Source organism: Ornithodoros turicata, chromosome 1, assembly GCF_037126465.1.
Source record: "Ornithodoros turicata isolate Travis chromosome 1, ASM3712646v1, whole genome shotgun sequence".
NCBI classification, from domain to species: domain Eukaryota; kingdom Metazoa; phylum Arthropoda; class Arachnida; order Ixodida; family Argasidae; genus Ornithodoros; species Ornithodoros turicata.
Window position 1 is genome coordinate 206,604,207 of NC_088201.1, and position 22,642 is coordinate 206,626,848.

General features: G+C 42.8%; 2 protein-coding genes across 2 annotated transcripts in view; one reads left to right on the top strand and one right to left on the bottom strand.

The window, feature by feature from the left end:
* The window catches only part of LOC135378997 (uncharacterized), a 355,209-nt gene that overhangs the window by 138,830 nt on the left and 193,737 nt on the right, over positions 1-22,642 (top strand). Inside the window, exon 9 of the mRNA XM_064612222.1 lies at positions 10,645-10,868. Within this exon, the coding sequence (XP_064468292.1) occupies positions 10,645-10,868 (224 nt within the window). The remainder of the gene's footprint in view (positions 1-10,644; positions 10,869-22,642) is intronic.
* On the bottom strand, positions 12,023-13,533 carry LOC135375759 (uncharacterized). The gene is made up of 5 exons (XM_064608403.1): positions 13,337-13,533; positions 12,881-13,096; positions 12,616-12,790; positions 12,311-12,384; positions 12,023-12,247 (listed from the first exon to the last, which is right to left on the bottom strand). Exons 2-5 carry the CDS (start codon positions 12,980-12,982, stop codon positions 12,179-12,181), a joined length of 420 nt encoding a protein of 139 aa, XP_064464473.1. The 5' UTR covers positions 12,983-13,096; positions 13,337-13,533; the 3' UTR covers positions 12,023-12,178.

A 22,642-nucleotide genomic window follows, 5' to 3' on the forward strand; every position in this document is an offset into this window, starting at 1 on the left:
TTATTGATGTTTCCTTTCTTTGTATGAAGACTCTTGAATGGCGTACAAGAGAGTATTAGATGAAAATCGTCCGGTGGTTCACCACAATTGATATGTTTGTTGAGGTTTAACAGGTGATAATACATCAGACCTTGCACGACAATATTGAACTTCTGCTCATTCGACATCGCTGACTGGTAGAATAAAATAAATGTGTAGAGGCTCTAGGGTGGAATATATCACGTGATAGGGTTTTATGTACTTTCCATCTCAGATATGTGTAATTTCAACAAATCCGTAATGAATCGTGCGATATAGGCGGTGTGTATATGATAATTTGATCCGACTGCTTTCTTGATGAACGCAATGCCCATTGCAATGATTACAATTACATCTGGCGTTGTGTATTTCAATTCTTTGTTAGCAAACCTCAAAAACTCCGCCATCAATACCAGTGGCCCTTCGACGTTGATGTGCAGATATTTTTATAAGTATTGTAGATTCGGCATATAAATTCTTGCACCTTCAGGTCTGTAGTTTGTACCATATCTCCGAATACGACCATGTCTAGGACGTATTGAAATGCAGCGATAATGAAATCGTTTCGCGGCTCCTCCTTTTCGAAGCAGTTTTTTATCACATCTTCCCATGACTTATGGTATCGAGTACAAAATCTGTCCATCTTTTCAATGTAGAGCAATTGTCTCCTCTGTTTTCAAGTGCACGTCTACACTTAATTAAAAGCATGTCTATGTATACTTTATTGATTAAAATTTTATGATCTGGTTAGAATGCTATATTATCCACCTGTCGTGAGAATTATTGTTTTGATTTTGTTTCAAGTATTGACTCGACTGATATTCTATGAGTTGTGAACTTACTGCCTGAAATAATTATTGTCTTGTATTTGTTTCAATTGTTCACTCGATTGACATAAGTAAAAATAATCTCTGAGTTGGGAATGCCTCATAACTCTGAGTTGCATTTCACATTTGATATTTCTGTGTGGTTCATTAGAACTTTCTGTTGCAAGATATTACAAAAATTGATGTAATTAAATTTGTTTCTCGTTTTTGATTGAGTATCGTTGCTACCAATTAATAATTTGGACTTTCTCTACATGTTCAATAACAATATCGCATCTCTACAAACTTAGACGACTTGACAACCACTTCGACGAAAGATTTCCGTCTCAAGGAAAGGATACGAAAAGAGAGTGATCCCCGCGAGTGATATCGACATCTATTTGCGCTGCACATATCGCCTTTGCACTCTCTTATCTTACCTCCAGAGCGCCCCGTTTGCTGGACGAAGTAATATAGCCCCCAACCCTTTGAGTGATAAAGCATGCGCGGTACTATGGTCACATAGATAGAGACATAAAGACTCCCGGCTTTGAGGAAAAGAGTGAAAACAGTGCATATTTTCTACGTCTTGGATAGCTCCATCAAGATTCGTAGTGTTTGTTAGAATGAAAATTGTATATTGGTCGATTTTATGATGGTTCAATGATGGATTATTTTCCTCTGTTGTTGTTTACATGTCGCCGCGTGTTCCTCTGTTTTTCAGCGTTAAGTCTGTGCTATATTGTAATATTTCGCCTTTTGATAGATTGATTAGCTATTATTTCTCTATGTGTCGGATGGTGCGCAGGTTTGGCTCTCTATTAATTGTAGCTGTTGATTGTGTTGTTTTTCGTTATTTCCTTACGTCTATGCTGTTCACTTAATAAGAAATTAAAAGTTGAGTAATGTTGGAATATGAAATTGAGAATCCCGATTGCGCTTCAAACGTTACGACAGATATTAGCGCTATTGCGATGATGGTTCTCACGTATAGGAATATTAGACTTTTTATAATACAATTTGTAATTTGATTGTCATCATATTGATTAAGAATATCTTCTTTGTAGTGGTATGGATTTTATTTCCTCTTGTGTACTTGTCGTTCGTGTTCCGCGGTCTTCCATACATCTATCGGCACCCGTCTTCAACAAATCAGGGCAGATATAATCAGATCTGGTTGTTGGCTAGGGGCATGCTATGTGGTGAAGTTCATTTTTAACATATCTATTTTCTGATGAGTTTGATTTTTCTTCTGATTTTCTGAATGATAGACTACTATGTTGTTTTGATCAGGAATTTCTTCTTTGTAGTGGTATAGATTTTATTTCCTCTTGTGTTCGTGTCATTCTTTGTCGTTCGTGTTCCGTAGTATTCCATACATCTATTGGAACCCGTCTTCAACAAATCAGGGCAGATATCATTAGTTCTGTTTGTTGGCTAGGGGCGTGCTATGTGGTGAAGTTCATTGTTAACATGTCTATTTTCTGATCATTTTGATTTTTTCTTCTCCTTTTCTGAATGATAAATTACTCTGTTTTGATGAGGTGTAGCTTCTTTGTAGTGGTATAGATTTTATTTCCTCTTGTGTTCGTGTCATTCTTTGTCGTTAGTGTTCCGTGGTCTTCCATACATCTATTGGCACCCGTCTTCAACAAATCAGGGCAGATATCATTAGTTCTGTTTGTTGGCTAGGAACGTGCTATGTGGTGAAGTTCATTTTTAACATATCTATTTTCTGATGAGTTTGGTTTTTCTGATTTTCTGAATGATAAATTACTATGTTCTTTTGATTAAAGGGACCGAAAAGTGAATATAAACCTATCGAAACTTTACGTTCAGCAAAAAGCTTGAACCTTCAAGAGTTCAAATATCAAAATACTCCGCTGAAATCGCTGTAGTTTTTCTGTAATCAAATTTTCCATAATTGCATGTCCATGGACCTAGTAGGAAACCGTGCAGTCTGTCAACAATTGCATAACCCTTCTCCATCTGTCGAGGACGCATGTAATACGCGCACTTCCGGGCGCTAATCCGGCGAAAACGAAAATGGCAGTGGGCATTTGTGACCAATTTCTACGTCGAGCATGGTGAGCCTCTTGAGCATGAGTGCGCTGGAATTCCACATTCGAGAACTGTCGCTGTGGTTTGTGCGTTAGCGTGCTGGAAAGTGTGTTCTTCGCAGCAGAAGATTCCTCGTCCAGAGATTAATCGGAGTCACATTCGTCCTCAGCAGTAGCTCACCGTGCCGTGAACATGGACTGCTTTGTGAAATTTCCATGTATCAGAGAGAAACACTTGTGTAAGCCGAAACAAGCGCTGTTTTTTCGTCGTGCACGTGTTCATGTGTGAAATGCAAACCGACGGATACTACGGTTTTTGCTGCCGAGAAGTAGAGAATGCGTGTGAAAAGCAAACAGACAATTGCATCAGAACTAACGAATATTTCGAAATACTGTGCCTTGACACCGAAGTACTGCAAGTGTATTTTACATACATCCGAGAAACCGAAGAGCATGACAACATACACGGCAGCGCCTTGTGGTCTTTACCCGCTACTTGAACGGGAAACTGGACGGAAAACCCTTATTTCTGCAGGAAATTACATTGTACCACCTGTCGGCCATTCACAAGATGGATATGGGGTGCTCCGAGAAAATACAATAGAAAGTACTCCACTGGATCTCGATCTGCGTCATGCATGCTATTAGAGACCCTTTCCCATCAGTGCGCTGACTTGTAGAAATGTTGATGTCAGCATATTTTCCTTTCTTGTTTGCTTCAGGTTGTTCTCATTGCTTTTTCTTTGCTGTCACAGCATATTATAATTACTAGTTTGTTCCTGGAAGGTTAAGTAACCTGTGGGCATAGATGTATTTGTAGGTTATACTGAATTGTATATGTGAGGAGTAAGAAAGATAATTTTCATCAGTGTCATTCAGCTGAACTGTGTTCGTAACCTTTAGTACTTCTTAGTGACTACGTTTCCAAATGTCAATTAATATTTGAACCAAGATTGGGATTTAACACTAATTTAACTGTGTTGGCTAAACGGAGTACTTGTAGATGATCTCTGTCGACTAAAATTTTATATATGTGGATGTTACCACATCGTGTAGTTCCCATCCAAAAGTAGGACAAGGCTACGTTGTTTGGTTGTTGTTGGTAGGTTATTGGCATGTTGGTGTGCTATACCGTTATGGCACATCAATATAGATAGCGAGGCAAACACAGTAGATAGCGTGATGGCTGCAAACTCTCAAGTGAATATTTATTTAACAGAACAAGAACCTGAAAGCATGAGTAGAAAAGGCAGTGCCCATGCAATCCATGGAGAACAACATGAATCTCTGAGAAGATGGGATCGGGAGAACAATAAAGAAAAATGACGGTTGCGTCTGAGATAGGGGAACTCTACAAATTTAGGACCAATATGATGTGGTAACCTTGCATGGCTCACTGCAGCAGTGACACACACTGAACAATTCCAGTAGTGGGGCTTAAAATACAATAAACTTTCACTGTTTCAATGGTCATTCAAGTGTAGAGGATGCATCTCTAGAAAATTAGCGTTCCTTAGTCATAACTACACCTCTTCACACAGGAAGTATTGTTCTACCATTCAAACAGGGTAGCAGTTATCATCGGTTTCTTCTCCTACTGTTGACGTCGTACTAATGTTCTGCACCTGTCCGAAGACTCCATAAATGTCACAAAGTCTGCAACACTTAACAAACCTACTGCTTCCATATCTGGACTTTGCATACCTGTTTTCAGCTATTTCTGTCATGTCAACTTGAGTGCCTGGGTCACACAACACGTAGTAGTCTTGCGCCACTTCAACACTGGAAGGCCCCTCAAATTAAATTTGTTGATGTTGACAATATTGAGTATGGGACAAGTAGGATAACATAAGTTAAATGGAATACGTCATCGTTATATTGTAATTTGTACATGTGTGACGCCTGTACATACCTAAGAGATGTGTTGAACTCGTCATCTCGGTGAAGCAAAATCACTGGTTACTGACCGGCAGTTTGCTTCGGACGCCTTCGCAATTCGCCGTCTACGGCATCTTCTTCGTAGTCATCGGCAGCAAAATAAGCTCAGCACACACGACACGACTGCTGCATCTAATAGCGGAGTGTCTCGAACCACATTCGTTCTCGCGCTCTCTCCTCTTGTGGCAGAAAACGAAGATGAACGAACATGATTTTTGCATCCCCGAACACCAAAGCTATGTAGGTATCCTGAATACGTGACACAGCAGCAACGAACATCCACTTCCACTTACTATTTCGCGCGACCAGCATGACCACCTACGTCGTAAACAATAAACGCCATAACACAGACGGCCTTGCAGATGGCGCGGTGGATCGAAGCTCGTAGCGGCGAAGTAGCTGAATGCTTTGTTAACGTAGAGCTATGGAAGTGAGCGTCATTTTTAAAATGTCGTTTAGCTGTAAGATCCTGTGCGTCAACTTTGTTATCTATAAAATTAGCTCTCACGTGGTAAGGGTTCACCAATCCCTGAGAGCCCTGGACCGGAAACCGCTGAAACCCAAGTTTCTCTTTTTCGCCGTTTGTTGGCAGCACCGTCCATGTTCTGGCAATGTTCAAAATATTTATACGTAAAAAGTATGCCGAATTGAGAAGTAATGCTTTATGTGTCTTATCGAACAACGATGATGTGCACGACAGTGGGCAAAAATATGGGGGTTATTTTTCACTTTTCGGTCCCTTTAAGAATAACTTCTTTGTAGTGATATAGATTTTATTTCCTCTTGTGTTCGTGTTCCATAGTCTTCTATGGTCTCTGCTGTTCACAGTTAATTACATACAACTATCAGAACGTCCCGCTATTGCACTGATGGTTCTCACGTATAGGAATATTAGACTTTTTATAGCACAACTTATAATTTTGTTTATAATCATATTGATTAAGAATATCTTCCTTGATTAAATGTGGTGATCTTTTTCTCGTTTTGATATGGTGTAGCTATTATTTCCCTACATGTTGGATGATTGGTTCTATATTAATGCTATGTGTTGATCGTGTTGATTCGAATTATTGCCTTATGTCTGCGCTATTCACTTCATAAGAAACTGAGTAATTAAATTTGTGTCATATTGGAATATTAAACTTAGCATATTGTGGTCGAAATTACTTACACCTATCAGATTCTCACGTCTCAGACTTTTTATAATACAACTTGTAATTTTGTTTGTAATCATATTGATTAAGAATATCTTCTTTGATTAAATGTGGTGTCCGTTGTGATCCATTGAAAACTTGTGTGTATGATTACTGTTAATAAAAAATATTGTGTTTGAGTTGTGATACCTATTCAATGCTATTGTATCATACATCTAATAAGTATATTCTTTGTTACATGTATTGTATTGTGTTTCCTCTGCTTCAGATTTTTTGCTAAGTTTTTCCCATTCACGCAGAGTCATAACACAATTTCTGACACTAATGACTTCAATAAATATATTTTCACTTGTACTTTTGTGCATGGCTATCCTTTACATGTAAGCAGCCTACTGCACACCTGTTGTAGCTGGAAAAAAAATTACGATTCAAGTCGGCTCAGGCTGAAAAATGACGAATGTCAGTGGCCCAGGCTGAAGGGTAAGCGCGCACGCAGCCCTCCGGTCACGCTCCGCCCACCACAGCAGCCCTCCACTCGAGCACCGCCCTGTTACAGGTGGTGAAGGTTTTTCGGCTGGGTTTTTCTCCTTCACCTGATTGGCATCACAATTGGCACAATTCCCAGCACTATTGGCTTTAATAAATATATCTCAACTTGATTGGCATTACAATTGGCATTAATAAATATATTTTCACTTGTACTTTTGTGTATGGCTATCCTTTGCATGTCTCTGCATGTAAACCGCTCACCTGTTGTATCGGAAAAAAATATGTGAAGTCGGCCCACGTATGGCGAAAGAAGTCTGCCCAGGCTGAAAAATACGCTACGATGAGCGCACGCGCAGCCCTCCCCCGCCGATAAGCGCGCGGACAACCCTCCGCCCACGCGCCGAGCGGGGAAAAATACGCGCAGGGCTCAGGGCAGGGGTCAGGGGTGCAGGTTTCTAACTCTCACCGATGTAGCCTCGCCCCCCCCTCCTACTACTCAGATGCCATCTTCCTCACAGTTTTTATGGTAGTAGTTACGGTATTTAAATACTGCTATTAAAATGTATTTATGAGGACTATTTTAATGCCCCTTTCAACACAGTATTTTGTATTTATATTTGAGTGGTCAAAAAATGTATTTATGCCCATCCTTGGCGGCGCGTGAGCTGAGAAGAAGAAAAAAACAACAGCAAGAACAACAACAAAAAAGGCACTGAGCAGTTTCGAGGTCACGCGGGGCCCGTGTCTCTCCCCCGCGGCTTCTTCCTCCGACAATCTTTTCAAAATTTTTATGCGCAATGACAATACACCGCACAGCGAAAATATTCTTGTGTTGACTCCTAGTAGGCAGCTCGACAGATCGGGGCAGGGTTTCTAGCCATGTCAAGTACCACTTTCATGCTCTTTTAACTCCACACTAAGCTCCCCACACACATACATGCATACCCACGCGAATAAAATGTAAATGAAATATGCGCATATATTTAGGATTACGTCGAGCTTTAACTTCTTCCCCTATAAAGCATTCATCGTTTTGCGCCCTGCGATGTTGTTTACGGATCCCACGAAAAGATAAACGCACTGACACTACCGTTTATTAGCGTGCAAGCACTCATGGAGTAGATTGCATTACTACAAGTACCACTTATGCTATTTAGGTTGCAGTAAAGGGAGACCTTGAAAAGCAGACCAATCCCGTTCTCGTGGGGAGGATCGCCCGCCTTGTTTCTGAGGAACATACTAACTTCTACCCACACAAAAGTGTTGGGCGATTCCACGCGAAATCATCCAGCGGACCTGCTCGGCCCCCACAAAACGATCCCAAATTTTTACGAATTTTTTTTTAGCAGTCCCTAATAATGCAAAACGACAAACCACGAAACATTTCTTCCCAAATCTCAATGTGGCGGGTGCTACACAGGAGCAAAGTTCGCAGCGCTGGCGAAAACCATGCCTGGCGTGAACGGCAACTGCGGCTCATAGAAAGCACCCAGAACTGTGCGGTTTTCTTTTGCACATAGAGGTAGCTATGCTCTACACAGTGTTCAAATCTCGGTTGTCGTGCTGTAATAGGTGCACGTATACAAAGGCCGGAAGTTTGGCAATTTTCCTTCTATTTTGCGATTTTTTTGTGGAAAATCAAACCATTAAATTTTAATGAACATTTTTTCCTCCCACGGCCCTAACGAATACTTCAACAGAAAAAATCGCCAGACACGTAACTTTCATAGTCATTGCAGGAAAAAAAGAGGAGAGTATGCGATTTTTCCAAAATTCGCTACAATCGAGCGTAAAACACGCAATGAAGAGGTTGGAAGAGACGCCTGAAACCAACGCAGATTTATAGAACGAGCCTTCCTCTACAACATATTAAAAAAATCTCGAGGGTGTTTTTCCTTACAGGAGAAAATAATTTTTTTTTGTAGTAGAGGGTATTACGACCACAGTGACCCACGTTGCATGTGTCCAGTGGGGTGCTATATTTGTTTCTTGGGCTCCTCTTTTAATTCTTTTGATTTTCAATTTTTCTCTGGTCTGGTTGGATTTTAATGAGCAAGCAATATGCTGTGGCACAGACTTCTGCAAGGTTACCATAGCCTTTGCTTCTGTAGCATAACACGCGTATTGTAATCCTGGGTGGTTAAGTTTATGGCATTGTTTCCGGTGTGCACGGTGCCGGCATCGGAGATTGAGGATTAGCGGTGATGGACAGGTCTAAGTAATATTTTTTTGTCGTGTGAGCTAAAGCCCTGCGCGGGTGAGCTTTTTCACATCCGCATCCTATCCGAAAAATCCGCGTCTCCCACGGCACGCAGCAATAGTTCAGTTTCTATGCTCGATATATCAGGCGAATTTCCCAGGAAATAAACGTTATTTACCGTCAGCACAAAACAGCAAAAAAAGGGGGGGGAAGGGCAACAACAAAAAAAAAAAAATGTCACCAAACTTCATCCACACGGGCGACTTCCTCTCGTTCCGACAGTGAAAACCCCGGAGCGGCATATCTTTTGTAGCGAGTCCTGAGCGTCCATGATGCTACCAAAGGATACACAACAGCAAGTACAGATTTAGCTTCCACGAAAGATTATACGGCACCAAGACAGCAACACATTTTGCACCAAACGGAATAAGTAGAGTTTATTACAAGTGAAACGCAACATCGGCGCTGAACGCGCACCTCAACTCGAGACGCCACAGCCAGAGATCTCTCTCAGATGCGCGAGCGGCTTTCGTACACCTCGTACTCTGTTCTGTACCTTGTGTGAAGCAAACTGATCGCGCAATCTCGCGGTTTATCCGAGTCTGACCCACTCCAGATCCGGCGCCATCCACGTCCGATCCGCAGATCACAACAAGCGTCCATATTTCATCCGAACCCAGAAGTTTCTTACGGTTATCCGTGGGTATACGCTTCCATACGCGAGTGGTGCAAGGCTTGATATAGCTGTGAGCCTCACTGGAACCTAGGACAGCATGGACGATGAACCACCAACACGAGATTCCGTCGTTTCCAGTGCTGCCATGTAAATGACTTTTTTGCACGTTCGTCTTTTCCTCTAGTGTTATAATTTGTTAGACTTTTCGTGGTTATTATTTTTGCTGAATTGTTCAGAATTTAAATGCGACCAGTTAAAGGAAAGTTTCCTCAACTGAACCTGCATCCACGCGCCTATAATATTCATACTGGTGAATTGGAACTCCACAGAGCTCAACTGGAGCCATGTTCCTTTGGTCCGGGTGGCTGTCATATTGAAACCCAACCAGAAGAAAAGTCGGAAATACGCAGAATTAAAACGGGAGTCCAAGAAACAAATATAACACACCACCGGATACATGCAACGTGAGTGTGTGTGGCCGTAATACCCTCTACTACAAAAAAAATATTTTCTCCCGTATACGAAAAAACACCCTCGAGATTTTTTAATATGTTGTAGAGGAAGGCTCATTCTATAAAACTGCGTTGGTTTCAGGCGTCTCTTCCGACCTCTTCATTGCGTGTTTTACGCTCGATTGTAGCGAATTTTCGAAAAATCGCGTACTTCCTCTTTTCTTCCTGCAATGACTACAAGAATTACGTGTCTTGCGATTTTTCCTGTTGAAGTATTCCACGAGGCCTTCTCAGGGAAAAATATTCATTGAAATTTAATGATTTGATTCTCCACAAAAAAATCGCGAAGTAGGAGGAAATTTGCGAAACTTCCGGCCTTTGTATACCAGCACCGATTACAGCACGACAAGTGGGATTTGAACGCTGTGTAAAGCATTGTTTCCTCTATACGCAAAAGAAAACCGCACAGTTCTAGGTGCTTTCTATGAGCCGCAGCTGCCGTTCACCCCAGGCACGGTTTTCGCCAGCGCTGCGAATTTTGCTCGTATGTAGCACCCGCCACATTGAGATTTGGGAAGAAATGTTTCGTGGTGTGTCGTTTTGCACTATTAGGGACTGCTAAAAAAATTTCGTAAAAAATTCGCGATAGTTTTGTGAGAGACGAGCAGGTCCGCTGGATCATTTCGCGTGGAATCGCCCTGTTGCTTTCGTGCACCCCTTTTCCTCACCCCAACCTTTCAAACTTTCAAACCTTTCAAACTTTCACCCCAACCTTTCAAACTACGCCGATCGTAAAAATGTTGCTCTCCCCACGGAATGATCTGATGTGCGACATGTCTGCTATGTTGCAGGTCTGTACTGGTACAGAGACGAAAATGACGGATCATTCTTCATTCAGACGCTCTGTCAAGTCCTGGAGAGAAATTTCCACCACAGTGATTTCCTGACTATGATGACACTTGTCATGCTTCATGTGGCACAGCAAGAGAACAAAATGACCAAACAGATGCCGAACACAAATTCTACGCTGAGGAAGAATTTACGCTTGAGAAAAAAGGTTGTAGAAGCCTCTAAGGTAGGAATGGCTTGTCACACTTTTTACTAACTTGCTAGTAACCGTAGGTAGTAAGAGCGAGGGAAGTAACTGTTAGTGCTTGTGATGTTACTACACCTTCGGTGGACACGGTAGTAACTGTTACGACCTTTGGTATCACCTCTCCTGAGTTTATAGAATTCAAAAAAAAAAAAAGACTGTGTAGTGTATTCTGTGCGCCGGACGAGTACATGAGAAAGACGTACCCTGTACAAACTTTTGTTGGGATTCAAAGTATGTTATTACACGGTGGGCCAGTGGAGTTAACCGAGTGTGTTTTAGTCCAAACAAATACTCCAGCACAGACCATGTGTTTCTGTTTTTCGGGCTGTAGCTGATATTCAGAGTCCAGTGGAGTTCAAGGGCGGTCGCAACACCATTTATGATATCACACACGTCAACGTCGATGACTTCAAATTTCGCATGGACGTCCTCAACTTCAAGCAGCTTTACTCCACTATAGGTGATACATGGGTAGACGTCCTGAAATGTTGGGACATAATCTAAGCTTAGCATTATGCAACAAATCTACAAGGAAATAAGTACTGGCAAGTTCCTGACTGCTGATGAGCTCAACCAGCGTTTTTTTTTCCTTCGTGTTTGATGCCCGCTAACAGAATATGAATGATGCTGCATGCATGGATGCAGCAACAGAGAACGCCCAATGCCATAGCATGGTAAATACAAAAGTATCTTTTATTAAAAAAGGAATATACCATTTTAAAGCTATGGCAGCCTAAATGCAGTGGGGGGTTACGGTTGACCTATGCATTTTGAGACTTGTGGGATTCCGCCTCCTCGATCCCACTTGGGGTAGAACCCAACCAGTCTCCTACCGAAACTACCGCACCGAGAGCCACAGACACAAATTAATCAATACCTCGTTTATTGTCCCACAGGACGTTCACTTACGCCATGGTGGGGCAATCTTCCTTCTCGGTCGTTCGCTCACACTCCGTCTGTGCTCCGACCGCTGAGCATTGCCTTATCAAGGTTCTCCTCCAACATGCGCGCCCTCTCTGGGCGTGTAACTTAATCCCGACAACATGTGCGCCCTCTCTGGGCCCCAGCCGTGGAGCGCGACTCCACAGACTGCTACTTCACTGATGAATGAATGAATCAATCAACTTAGTTAATTGGCTTTACTACGTAATTGTAAAATGTAGACAGCAGAAAATTGCACACTTACAATTGCACAACTTAGATAATGTAAGAAACACCCTTTGTGGAAACATAACATAAGTAAACGTAAAAATCAGCTGATGCAATAGACAAAAGCAGTGCAAGCGTGTTTAAGTAGCTGAAAAGAGACACGAGCACAGCCGCCTGTGCAAGTGCTTCCTTGTGTGCTTATCATACACCTGTGCAAGAAAAGAATGTGTGCACTTTTCATGTGGAACGCAAAATTAACATGATGTACTCACAGTAGCTTTCAAGAACTCCGGATGTTCTTTCAGCAATGACGGCAGCAGGCGAAGAACATTAACCTCAAAACAGTCTGAAAATAAAAAAGAGGGTGACGGCATGTCACATTGGCAAAGGTTTATACTTGTATATATGGTGAAGCTGAAAAAAAGCATACACCTACATATTTCATAATCGGGCACAAATGGCATGTGACTTAGCTTCCAGTACACTAGAAAAACAACTACAACAAGAAAAAAAAAATAACCGATGCATTTTCACAATACAGTACTTTTTGTGTGTGTAACAGTTCCAAATATCTCACATTTTTGTGTATCACCCGTCAGCACTGCGAGATCTTCGTCCATTTCCTTCACAGTTTCCTTTGCATACCTGCGAGACCTGACAAGCTCAATGCACTTCTCCCCAATCAGGTTTATTATCTGCAGCAAATTGTCGTCTGCGTTGACTCCTGTCATTAGAGTAAATTCCTGATGTATCTGTTGACATGTTGAAATAACAAAATAACGTAATTAGTGACACAAAGTAGCTTCATTGTTCACAACACATTATCAGCAATATATGCGCACCATATCTGGGAGTGCGACAGCAGGATAATCTTGAAGGACGTCAGCAGTCGTTGGATGCGTGTCCACGATCCACTTGTGCCTCTGCTCGTACGTCTCTTTCATGAGGGAACTTATCTAGTCATAATTTCGCACTGTGCACGCCATTTCACTCCTCATTTGGTGCTTCAGATCTTGAATTTGTGTGTCACTATACGTTATCCCGTATGGAATCGACACCTGCAGCAACAACATATTAAAGCGAGGTTGCAGTGAGAGAGATTTTATAGCCAGTCAATGATTCATATAGTGTGTCATGCATTTGTTTTTCACGCAGCACTCAGTCTGAATTACGTGTTCAACTGGGAGATTGCTCATGGAATAGCCAAACTGCAATTTGGCAAACGCACTACCAGCTAACTTTATAACCACTAAGCTTTACGCAATTATACATGAGAGCCACTGCGCAGATGCACTTACCATACGCCTTGTATGCTTAGGTGTGGTCTCCACATTCGCACTGGATCTTTCCTTCCCAAATTTAGCTCTGGCCTCAGCAACTTGGACAACGCCACCTGCTTGCTTCAGTAGTCTGAACCTTCGTCGCCAGAATTTGTAGTGTCCTGGAGTCTCCTGAAGACCATTACAGTCAGAACACCGGACGAAGCCAGAGACCTTCCGACCAGTTTATTGCTCAAACGAAGAATGAACAAAATGTTCCCCTGCACGCGCTCACGCTATCCCTTCCTCATCGTCGCCTTCCATCACGTTAATCCAAAATGTTCTAAATAACAACACTACAATAGTGACTCAATGTCTTGCATGGGTGCGTCCGTGCACGACTTCACTTCACATTGCAAAAGACAGCTCAGTCTCTTGTTCTTTCGCTTGGCAGAGGTGCATAAACTTCCCCGCTCGACCACAGAACTTATCTTTGAAGAGTTCAAAATGACAACACGGGACATGTTGGAGAACTTTGCTGCTCAAATAATGCAACGTTGTGACATGAACGTTGAAGAGCACAGTACTTTGAAATCGCTGGTGAAGTGTGAGTTTGTGGATGAAGTTTTTGACTGTACGAAGACACAGTACCAAAGACAGAAGTTTGCGAAAGAGAATCTTCCGTACGTCAAACCACAAGAGCACCCACTGGATGGCTGTGATACGTTCCAATATGTTCCCATCACAAGTGTGCTACATAATCTGTTCATGTCGGAGAGTTTTCGCGGACACCTACAGGACTCCGAGCGCTGCCAGGAAACAACATCGCTCTGCAGTTTCCGTGATGGATTGCTGTTTGAGCGAAAGACAGCGCAATTAATTCCGGAAAGGTCACAGTTCACACTGTTCATAGTCCTATATTGTGACGAACTGGAGGTCGTTAACCCACTGGGCTCTAAACGTGGACAGCATAAGCTTTTTGTTGTCTATTTCAGTGTCGTTAACATTCATCCTCGATACAGGTCACAGTGGAGCTCAATTCATGTGGCAGTTATTGCAAAGTATGCCAACGTAAAGAAGCACGGTCTGTCAGCAGTTATGAAGCCACTTTTGACAGATATAAACCTGCTACGGGACGTAGGATTCATTGTCAAGCACTGTAATACAAGTGTCAAAGTAACAGCCATGCTTATTGCGTTTTGTGGTGATAACCTGTCTATAAACAACATGGGGGGTTACACCAGCAGTTTCAGCAGGGGACGGCCATGCTGCTTTTGTACAGCATCGGTTGCAGAGTTCGAAAGCATTTTTGATGAAGGTGGTGCTGACCAAAGAAACGAAGCCACCCACAAGCATCATATGAGCTTTGTCCTAGAAAACACGTCCGACAGCAGGACCCATGGAGTCAAGGAGAGGTCGCCACTGCTGGATGTGAGCTACTTCGATGTGACGCTCTAACTACCCCCGGATATTATGCATGGCTTACTCGAAGGCACTATTCCTCATGTTCTCCAGCTTATTCTCCATGGATTGCTGAGTGGGAATATCATAAACTACACAGACTTGGACAGAGTGACTGCTTTCAATGATGAACGCTGTGACCGAAAAAGTAAGCCAGAGCCTGTATCAAGAGCATATGTGCAGGGCCAGGCATCGTACAAAGGCACAGCGGCACAGAAGTGGTGCATGTTTTCCTTGCGTTCTGTTGTATTGGGTGGCATAATTCAAGAAAACAATGCACACTGGGAGATATACCTGAAGCTAAAGAGTGTAGTACAACTGGTGTTCGCTGAGGAGCTTCCACGTGACCATGTTGCACGCCTTGCAGATGAGATCAGATACTTTTTGACATCATTTGCAACAATGTATCCAGGGAAAATAATTCAAAAAATGCATTTCCTGGTTCACTACCCCAGGTTGATCAGCGAACTTCGGCCTCTCAAGCAGTACTGGTGTATGCGCTTTGAGGCCAAACACCAGTACATCAAAGCCATGGCAATCCGAAATAAAAAATTTAAGAACATATGCAGGTCTGTTGCAGCACTACACCAGTTGCTGCAAAGCTTTGATGTGGCGACACTTGGTTATGATACAGTCTTAGAGACCACAAAGTCGAAACTCGTACACGACACACATGTGCCCGAGTGCGCCAGAGACAGACTTGCAGGTGGGGTGCCAATTCGGGAAATTGAATCGGCAAAGATAGACCATTGGAAATACAGGACACAGGATATTGTGTTGGCAAAAGGTGATCCGCCACATTTTGGTCAAATTTCAATGCTGTTAGTGTGCAGTGGTTCACTGTTCATGGTGGTAAGGGAGCTTGAGACAGTTGCTTTTAACCGGCGCCTCTGGGCCTACACAGTAAGTGGAACAGTATGGGAAAGTCTTGTTGTTCCCACATCTTTATCTTCGAGAGATTCGCTTGACATGTACTTTGACTCTCTTTTAGTGCCAAAACCAGGCGTAATGCTAATAAATGATTAATTGCTATAGTGAAACTCATCTTCTATTGCAACACTTGTATCAATTACACCTGCTTTGGCCACCAAGAGGTGGCTGGCAGAATATCAAAAATAAAAAATAAAATTAGCCCTTCCTATGCAGTTACTACCTGTGGGGCTGTAAAGAAATCTGTCTGTAGTAACCGTGCCTGTTACAACCAGTGAGCAGTTAATAGTATGGAAACTGGTAGTAATAGCAAGCAGGAGGAAGTAACTACAATAGAGGTGTAGTAACGGTAACCGTTACTACCTGGTTTCGAACCTTTTTTCTAAGAGTGAGGGATGGCGTAACGTAATTTCAAATATATTTCGATGTATCGACTCGTTCTTCTTCGGCTCCTCTTCGCTCCTCAAGGCATTTTAAAATGAGTAGATTAGTTGAAAGGCTAATTGGCATGCATAATCTATTGACAGTGTGGCCGTTAATTTTGTTTCCAGGAATGTTTCATCGCGCCAGACACCGTGTAGACATCTGACATCGATTAGCCAGCGGCGCGAAAATATTTCGAACAGTTTCAGCAACAACTTAATTTGCATCGGGCGTAAGGTAGAACAGTAGCTTCTGTAACAATAGAATTGTATCTTTCCGATGGAATGTTGTGTTGTACGCCAATGTAGAATGTAAAATATACCTATCGAGCACTCTTGAGCATCACTTTGAAATGTGCGGCAGGTTCGATTTCTTCTAGCGCATACTAGACTGTAGAACATCCTTCAATATTGAACGCACGGGACTTTTGCTCGAGAAAAATCAATGAGTAAATGTAATTGAATAAAACTACCGGATAGCGAAGGACGACGAACGAGGACGGATCAGTGGCAGATATAATGCCGGTGAGTGGCGGTCTGCAGCTGTAGAACAGCGTTGAATAATGAAGTTCTTTGGGAATTTGAACGTCAAAGATCTCATGCAGAGTATGTGAACAAAACGTGTCAAGAGGGAGGACTGTACGATTGGTGCAGACATTTTGGTGAAGGACGGGATACGGTGACGAATTAATGACACAGACAACTTCGTCCGACTGCGGTCACGCGAATGATCACCGCAGGTGTTGTGCAAGCCATCCCCGTGAACTGGCCAGTAATAGTTCTAGACATTGCAGCACAGCGTAATATCACTTTTAGAGGTGTGGAGACAATCATTCACTTGTAGTTACTGTCCGGCGAAGTGTATGCCAGGTCGGCTCCTTATCACCTCACTTCTTACCAGAAGGTAGCGTGCATGGCAGTCTCTGCGCACCTGCGGAACCGACTTCAGTGCCGGGGACAATTTTTTCTATGAATCATTAGATGTCATGAAAGGTGGATGCATCATTTCACCACAACGACAAAAAGAGTGAGCATGGGGACATCAGGCTTCGCCTCCGTAAAAGAAAAGCAAGATGCGGTCGTCTGCTGGGAAGTCAACTCGAACTGCATTCTGCAACATGCGGGGTAGAATTCATGTGCACTTCGTGCAGCAAGGATTCGCGCAATCCAAAAATTCGAGGTCACCCCCGCGTTCAGCCCGACGGCGCGCTCCGCCGCTACGCTCAGCCGCTATGCTGGAAGCGGCCCTACAGGATGTGAATTAAATGGGAGACGGCGTTTATGGCAATTGACAGCTAAACAGAATAAACATTTTAAGATGTCATCATCTAATACAGAACAACACCATGCAAAGAACCGCTGGAAACATCAAAGGCTCCAGCAGAATATAAACCTAGTGCACCCTGGCCAAATTAATTTTAATGCATTGCGCCTATGGGGATTCCGTCGATTTTTTTCACAGGGCCCATGTTTAGACTAGGATTTTTCGACAATGACAGTCAAATTCTGGAAAGGTCATCGCCCATATTTAGTCAGTATGTCCTCCAGGCCACATATCAACCACGGCACGATATGTCAGTGTTAATCTGGATGCACCCCCTTCAAAGTTGCAGGGGAAGAAGATGCGGGGTTCAAACCCCGTGATCTTGTTTTCACATATACATATTACAAAATCACCTTAGGACGTTGTTAATATTATTTTTATATCAAATGATATGAAGCCTCATGGTTGATGAAATGGACCATTTGGCCATTTCGAGTGCCGTTTTGGAGGAGATTTTGTCAAACGCGACCTCTCAGGGTGCAACAGGTGAACAAGGTACGGGGTTCAAACCCCGTTATCTTACTTTTACATATACATATTAAAAAATCAGCGTATGACATCTTTAATATTATTGTTATAGCAATGATATTAACTCCCGAAGTTGATGAAATTGGCCGTTTGGCCAATTCGAGTGCCGTTTTGGAAGCGATTTTGTCAAACGTGACCTCTCAGGGTGCAACAGGGGAACAAAGTACGGTGTTCAAACCCCGTGATCTTACTTTCCGATATACATATTACAAAATCGCCTTAGGACATCATTATTGTTATATCAAATGATTAAGCCCTCAATTTTATGAAATGGGCCATTTGGAATGCTGTTTTGGAAACGACTTTGTCAAACGCGACCTCTCAGGGTGGAACAGGGGAACAAGATGCGGGGTTCAAACCCCGTGATCTTACTTCCACAAATACATATTACAAAATCAGCTTAGGGCATCTTTAATATTATTGTTGTATCAAATGGTATTAGTGCTGACGTTGATGAAATGGGCAATTTCGCCATTTCGAGCGCCACTTTGGAAGCGATTTTGTAAAACGCGACCTCTCAGGGTGCAAAAGGGGAAAATGGTACGGGGCTCAAACTACGAAATCTGGATTTCATGTATACATTCTGTAACACCAGCTTAAGACATTTTTATATTATTTTTATATGAGGTGATATTAAGCCCCAAATTTGATGGCATTTTATTTCTTTTTTGCCTTCGCGAGTGTCGCTTTGGAAGCAGTTTCTTCAAACGCGACCGCTCCATGTGCAGGGGAAGCAGGTACGCCCTGGCACCACGACTAAAGGGGCTTCGCGTTTTAGAGGGCTCGATCTGATGCCGAACAACAACTAGACTAGACTAGATGCCGGACCTTGCGGTAGCCTCTGTTACAATCTCAGTACAAGTCGTTCACAGTATCTTTTTAGCACCATTACACAAGTCATTTGGGTTATTGTAAAGGGCCCTGCTGCCGCCTTTTTCCAAATTTTGCGGTAGTTTTCGATGCAATCACAGGAGGGGGGCATAACATAAGCCGTCGCGTCTTTATATGTGTGTAAAATGTCTGCCACCATGATTAAAGGGGTTTTTGTCCGTTTTAAAGGGCTCTGCTGCAGCCTTTTATGGAGTTTGCGGCCGCGTCGGTTATAATTCGAGTGGAATGGCAATAGCATAAGCCGTTGAGAATACGTATATGACTTTGGAACTATGATACAAGGGGTCTCGCCCGTTTTGAAGGGCTTTGCTCCATCCTTTTCCGATATTTGCGGTCGCCTGTGTTATGATCTCGGTAGAATGACATAGTGTAAGTGGTTGACAAGAAGTCTTTGGCAACATGACACAACGGGTTTTGCTCGTTTAAGAGGGCTCCACTGCCACGTTTTCCGAATTTGGCGATCGCCTGTGCTATAACTCCAGCAGAATAGAATTGCACAAGCCAGTGATTACTTTCATTCTTTCGCTCCATGATACAGGGAGTGTCGCCCGTTCTAAAAGGCCGTGCTGTCGCCGTATCCGAATTTTGCGGTCCCCTCTTGCGCAATCCCGGTAGAAAGGCATAGCATAAGCTGGCATGAATGTGCCTTTGGTACCATGATAAAAGGAGTTTCGTAAGTTTTATAGGACTCTGCTTCTGCCTTTTCCGAATTTTGTGGTCGCTTCTGTTTCATTCCCAGTAACAACAACAACTTTATTTTTGACCTTGGAGAGTGGGGAGTTTCATCGCACCAGGCGATACTCTACCCCATTGCTGGTTGGAATGGGGGGAATAAAATAACGAGCCCCTTCACAAATTCCCAGTAGAAGAGCCGTTGAAATATCATCATAAGCCGTTGAAATATCTGTTTGGAACCATAATTAAAGAGGTTCGCCCGTTCTAAAGACTCTGCTGCGGTATTTTGCGGATTTTGCGGTCGCCTCTGTTAAAATCTCAGTACCAGGGCCTAGTATAAGTCGTTCATAATGGCTTCGCTATGCAGAACCACAGTGCTACACCAGCTACACCAGTGACTCTTTGTGGTGTATTCCTTGGATGCCCCCGTGATCATCGGGGTTGCAGAAATGTTACTTTTTACTTTTCTAAAAGAAGTTGGCAAGTGATGCAATATTTCAGAAGGAGACTGTGGGTCATTTCTCGTTCTGTAGGGCAGGCAGACGTGTAAGCGAATCATGGACTTCTCTATGCGTGCTGCACTTCGAGAAAAATTGGTTGATTACCATTAACAGTGAAATTCAAACGGCCTCGTAACTGATATGTGTTTTCATCTATGATGTCTTTTCCTCAGACTTTAGCACCAGTACTCGTAGGTGTCTGCTGCCATGTAAATGTTCGAACGAAGTTCGAACATTTACATGGGTTTCCAACCTGCTTTCGTCGGACTGACAAAGATTGCGCTCAAAAAGTCATCGCGCGCTATGGTCCGGTGCTCCGAAAAGCATGATATTCGGCTATTTTTTCCGATGGGATAACTCGTGAATATCACTGTGAATTATCATGAAGTTGAGTGAATTCGGCACGCTCTTCATGTTGTTGGGGTAAAAAAGTGACCTTTACATGGCAAATTTCTGAGTTCAGTTCGCAAATATTTACATAATTAAACTTGGAGTACATGACATTCACATTAGGAGGTGGCAAAAAACTAATATGAACAAATGTTGTTGACCGCATGATTCTAGGTGGCGTAGTTTTTTATAATAATTCAATGACACGTTTTCTGGGACACCCTGTATATAAACAGGTAGCGAAACTCCCATAGGGCCATGCGCCTTCAGATGGCGCCATGATAGAGACTGTCAGCGCCATCCATCAGTTGCGCGGACTACTACTTTTGTAAATAAATGACGTCACACACGACGTCAGCAGCATGCATAATAAGTAGTGCATAATTAGCCATGGCACGTTTCCATTCTCGTACTTCGTTACTTACTTCGTACTTACCGAACCTACTAGTCAACCAGGACAGCAATACCAGACGAGAACAGAGAATAATAAATCACATCAGGTTTAACGACACAGATCAGTTCGAAATACTTTGAAAAGATTTTGACGTAGGGTACGTGAACCACAAATAAACAGGAAGATGTCCATTCCTAACGTAGACCTACACGTGCACGTAGTGATTAGCTCTTTGTATTTCTTCACCAGTGGTCATAATGGGTCTGTTGCAAAAAACCTGGCATCATTGGTGCACAGCGGATTCGCTAACACTCACGCTATCATGGCCGGCCTTGCCATGACGAAACCTTGTTTTTTTCTTGGGGCCCGCAACACGGGATGCATAGCACACGTGTTAATCTTGGCCTACAGCTTGGAAACGTGAACGTCGAATCCTGTTTAATCCAAAAAGTGCACGAACTCCGCATTACAATGCACGGGTACACGGCACGGATAAAAGAATGGACGGACAAACGAGCGTACTGCTATACATGCGCAGTGCAGCAGGATACGGAAACGTGCTCAGGTGGTAGATGATTTCGTATATGTGTACTAGTGGTGCAATAGATAGCTTTTCCTATACTTGAATTATGAATAAACTATTAGTTTATACAAGACCCATGCGCGCGTCGTAAATATTTTTTGTTTACGACAGTACCTGTGCTACCAACACCCAGGATCGCTCTCACTCACGGAGATGACAGTGTTGCCGGGTCAGATTTGTTTTTTTTTTTCCCCGCCTTCGGTACCTGGGTAAATTTACCGTGTGCGGTACCCGGCGGGATAAGATGTCTGCGTGATTTCGAGTGCGGCGAACCATTGGGGGCTATATCTTTATCGATACCTATCTTGGGTATATGCATTGGTGGCCACCCTTACGAAAGACAGCTATGGACATTTTATAAAAGTTTATAAAAATCTGCAATGGACATTGTATAGGTTTTGTCTATACAGCTGAAACACCTTTTTTTGGACATTTTGTATATGCAGTGTATAAACCTTTTGCTATGCAAGTATATAGATAATGTTGTATTCAAAATGATTTACACAATATTTTATTAAAGCTATACAGATATATGTTACATATTTGTATGAAAGTAAATAACATACAGGACACAGTCATTGGAGCACATAATTTTGTGTGCCCGGCGCATCTCTTTTCACAGGCGTTGAAGGAATTCCTCACGTTCTGTTTTATCTTGGAGAACTCTGTCTCCCTGTTAGAAAAAACCATACAAGTGTCCGTTTGGCAGTCATACGGAATAACTGAACGGACTCCATACACTCTATGGACTGGTACGGACTCCGTACGCTGTATGGCATCCTATGGCAGTCCGTACACTGAATGGCCTCCTATGGCAGTCCGTACACTAAATGGCCTCCTATGGCAGTCCGTACACTGTATGGCCTCCTATGGAGTCCATAGCCTGTATGGCCCCCGACCTTGCTGTATGGCATGGGTATGTGTGGCAGTCCGCAAGAAGATGGGATGAGACGTGAGTGTTTGCTGAACGTAACACCAGCACAAAATGAACACAACTAGTGCATGTCAATTTGACAAAATTTATTGTCTTACAGCCTTTTTTGGGAAGTCAGCCAAGTAGCCGTTAATTGGATCAATTCACTCAGTCAGACTTCTGCCTTTGTGGCTGGGCTTCGTGGCAGTGTACTCCTGAAAGCAACCTAAATAAGAAAATGAGCATGCGTTAGTACCAAATACCACGCTACCATATGCTCTGTGGAAGCATATTCTATGAAAATAAGGAGCTTCTTAACATGATGGAAATTGAT

Coding starts and splice junctions, on each gene's coding strand:
- LOC135375759 (XM_064608403.1), bottom strand. CDS start 12,982: ATGAAAGAGACGTACGAGCAGAGGCACAAGTGGATCGTGGACACGCAT. Junction 12,791..12,880: donor CTGTCGCACTCCCAGATATG/GTGCGCATATAT, acceptor ACATGTCAACAG/ATACATCAGGAATTTACTCT. Junction 12,248..12,310: donor CGGAGTTCTTGAAAGCTACT/GTGAGTACATCA, acceptor TTTCTTGCACAG/GTGTATGATAAGCACACAAG.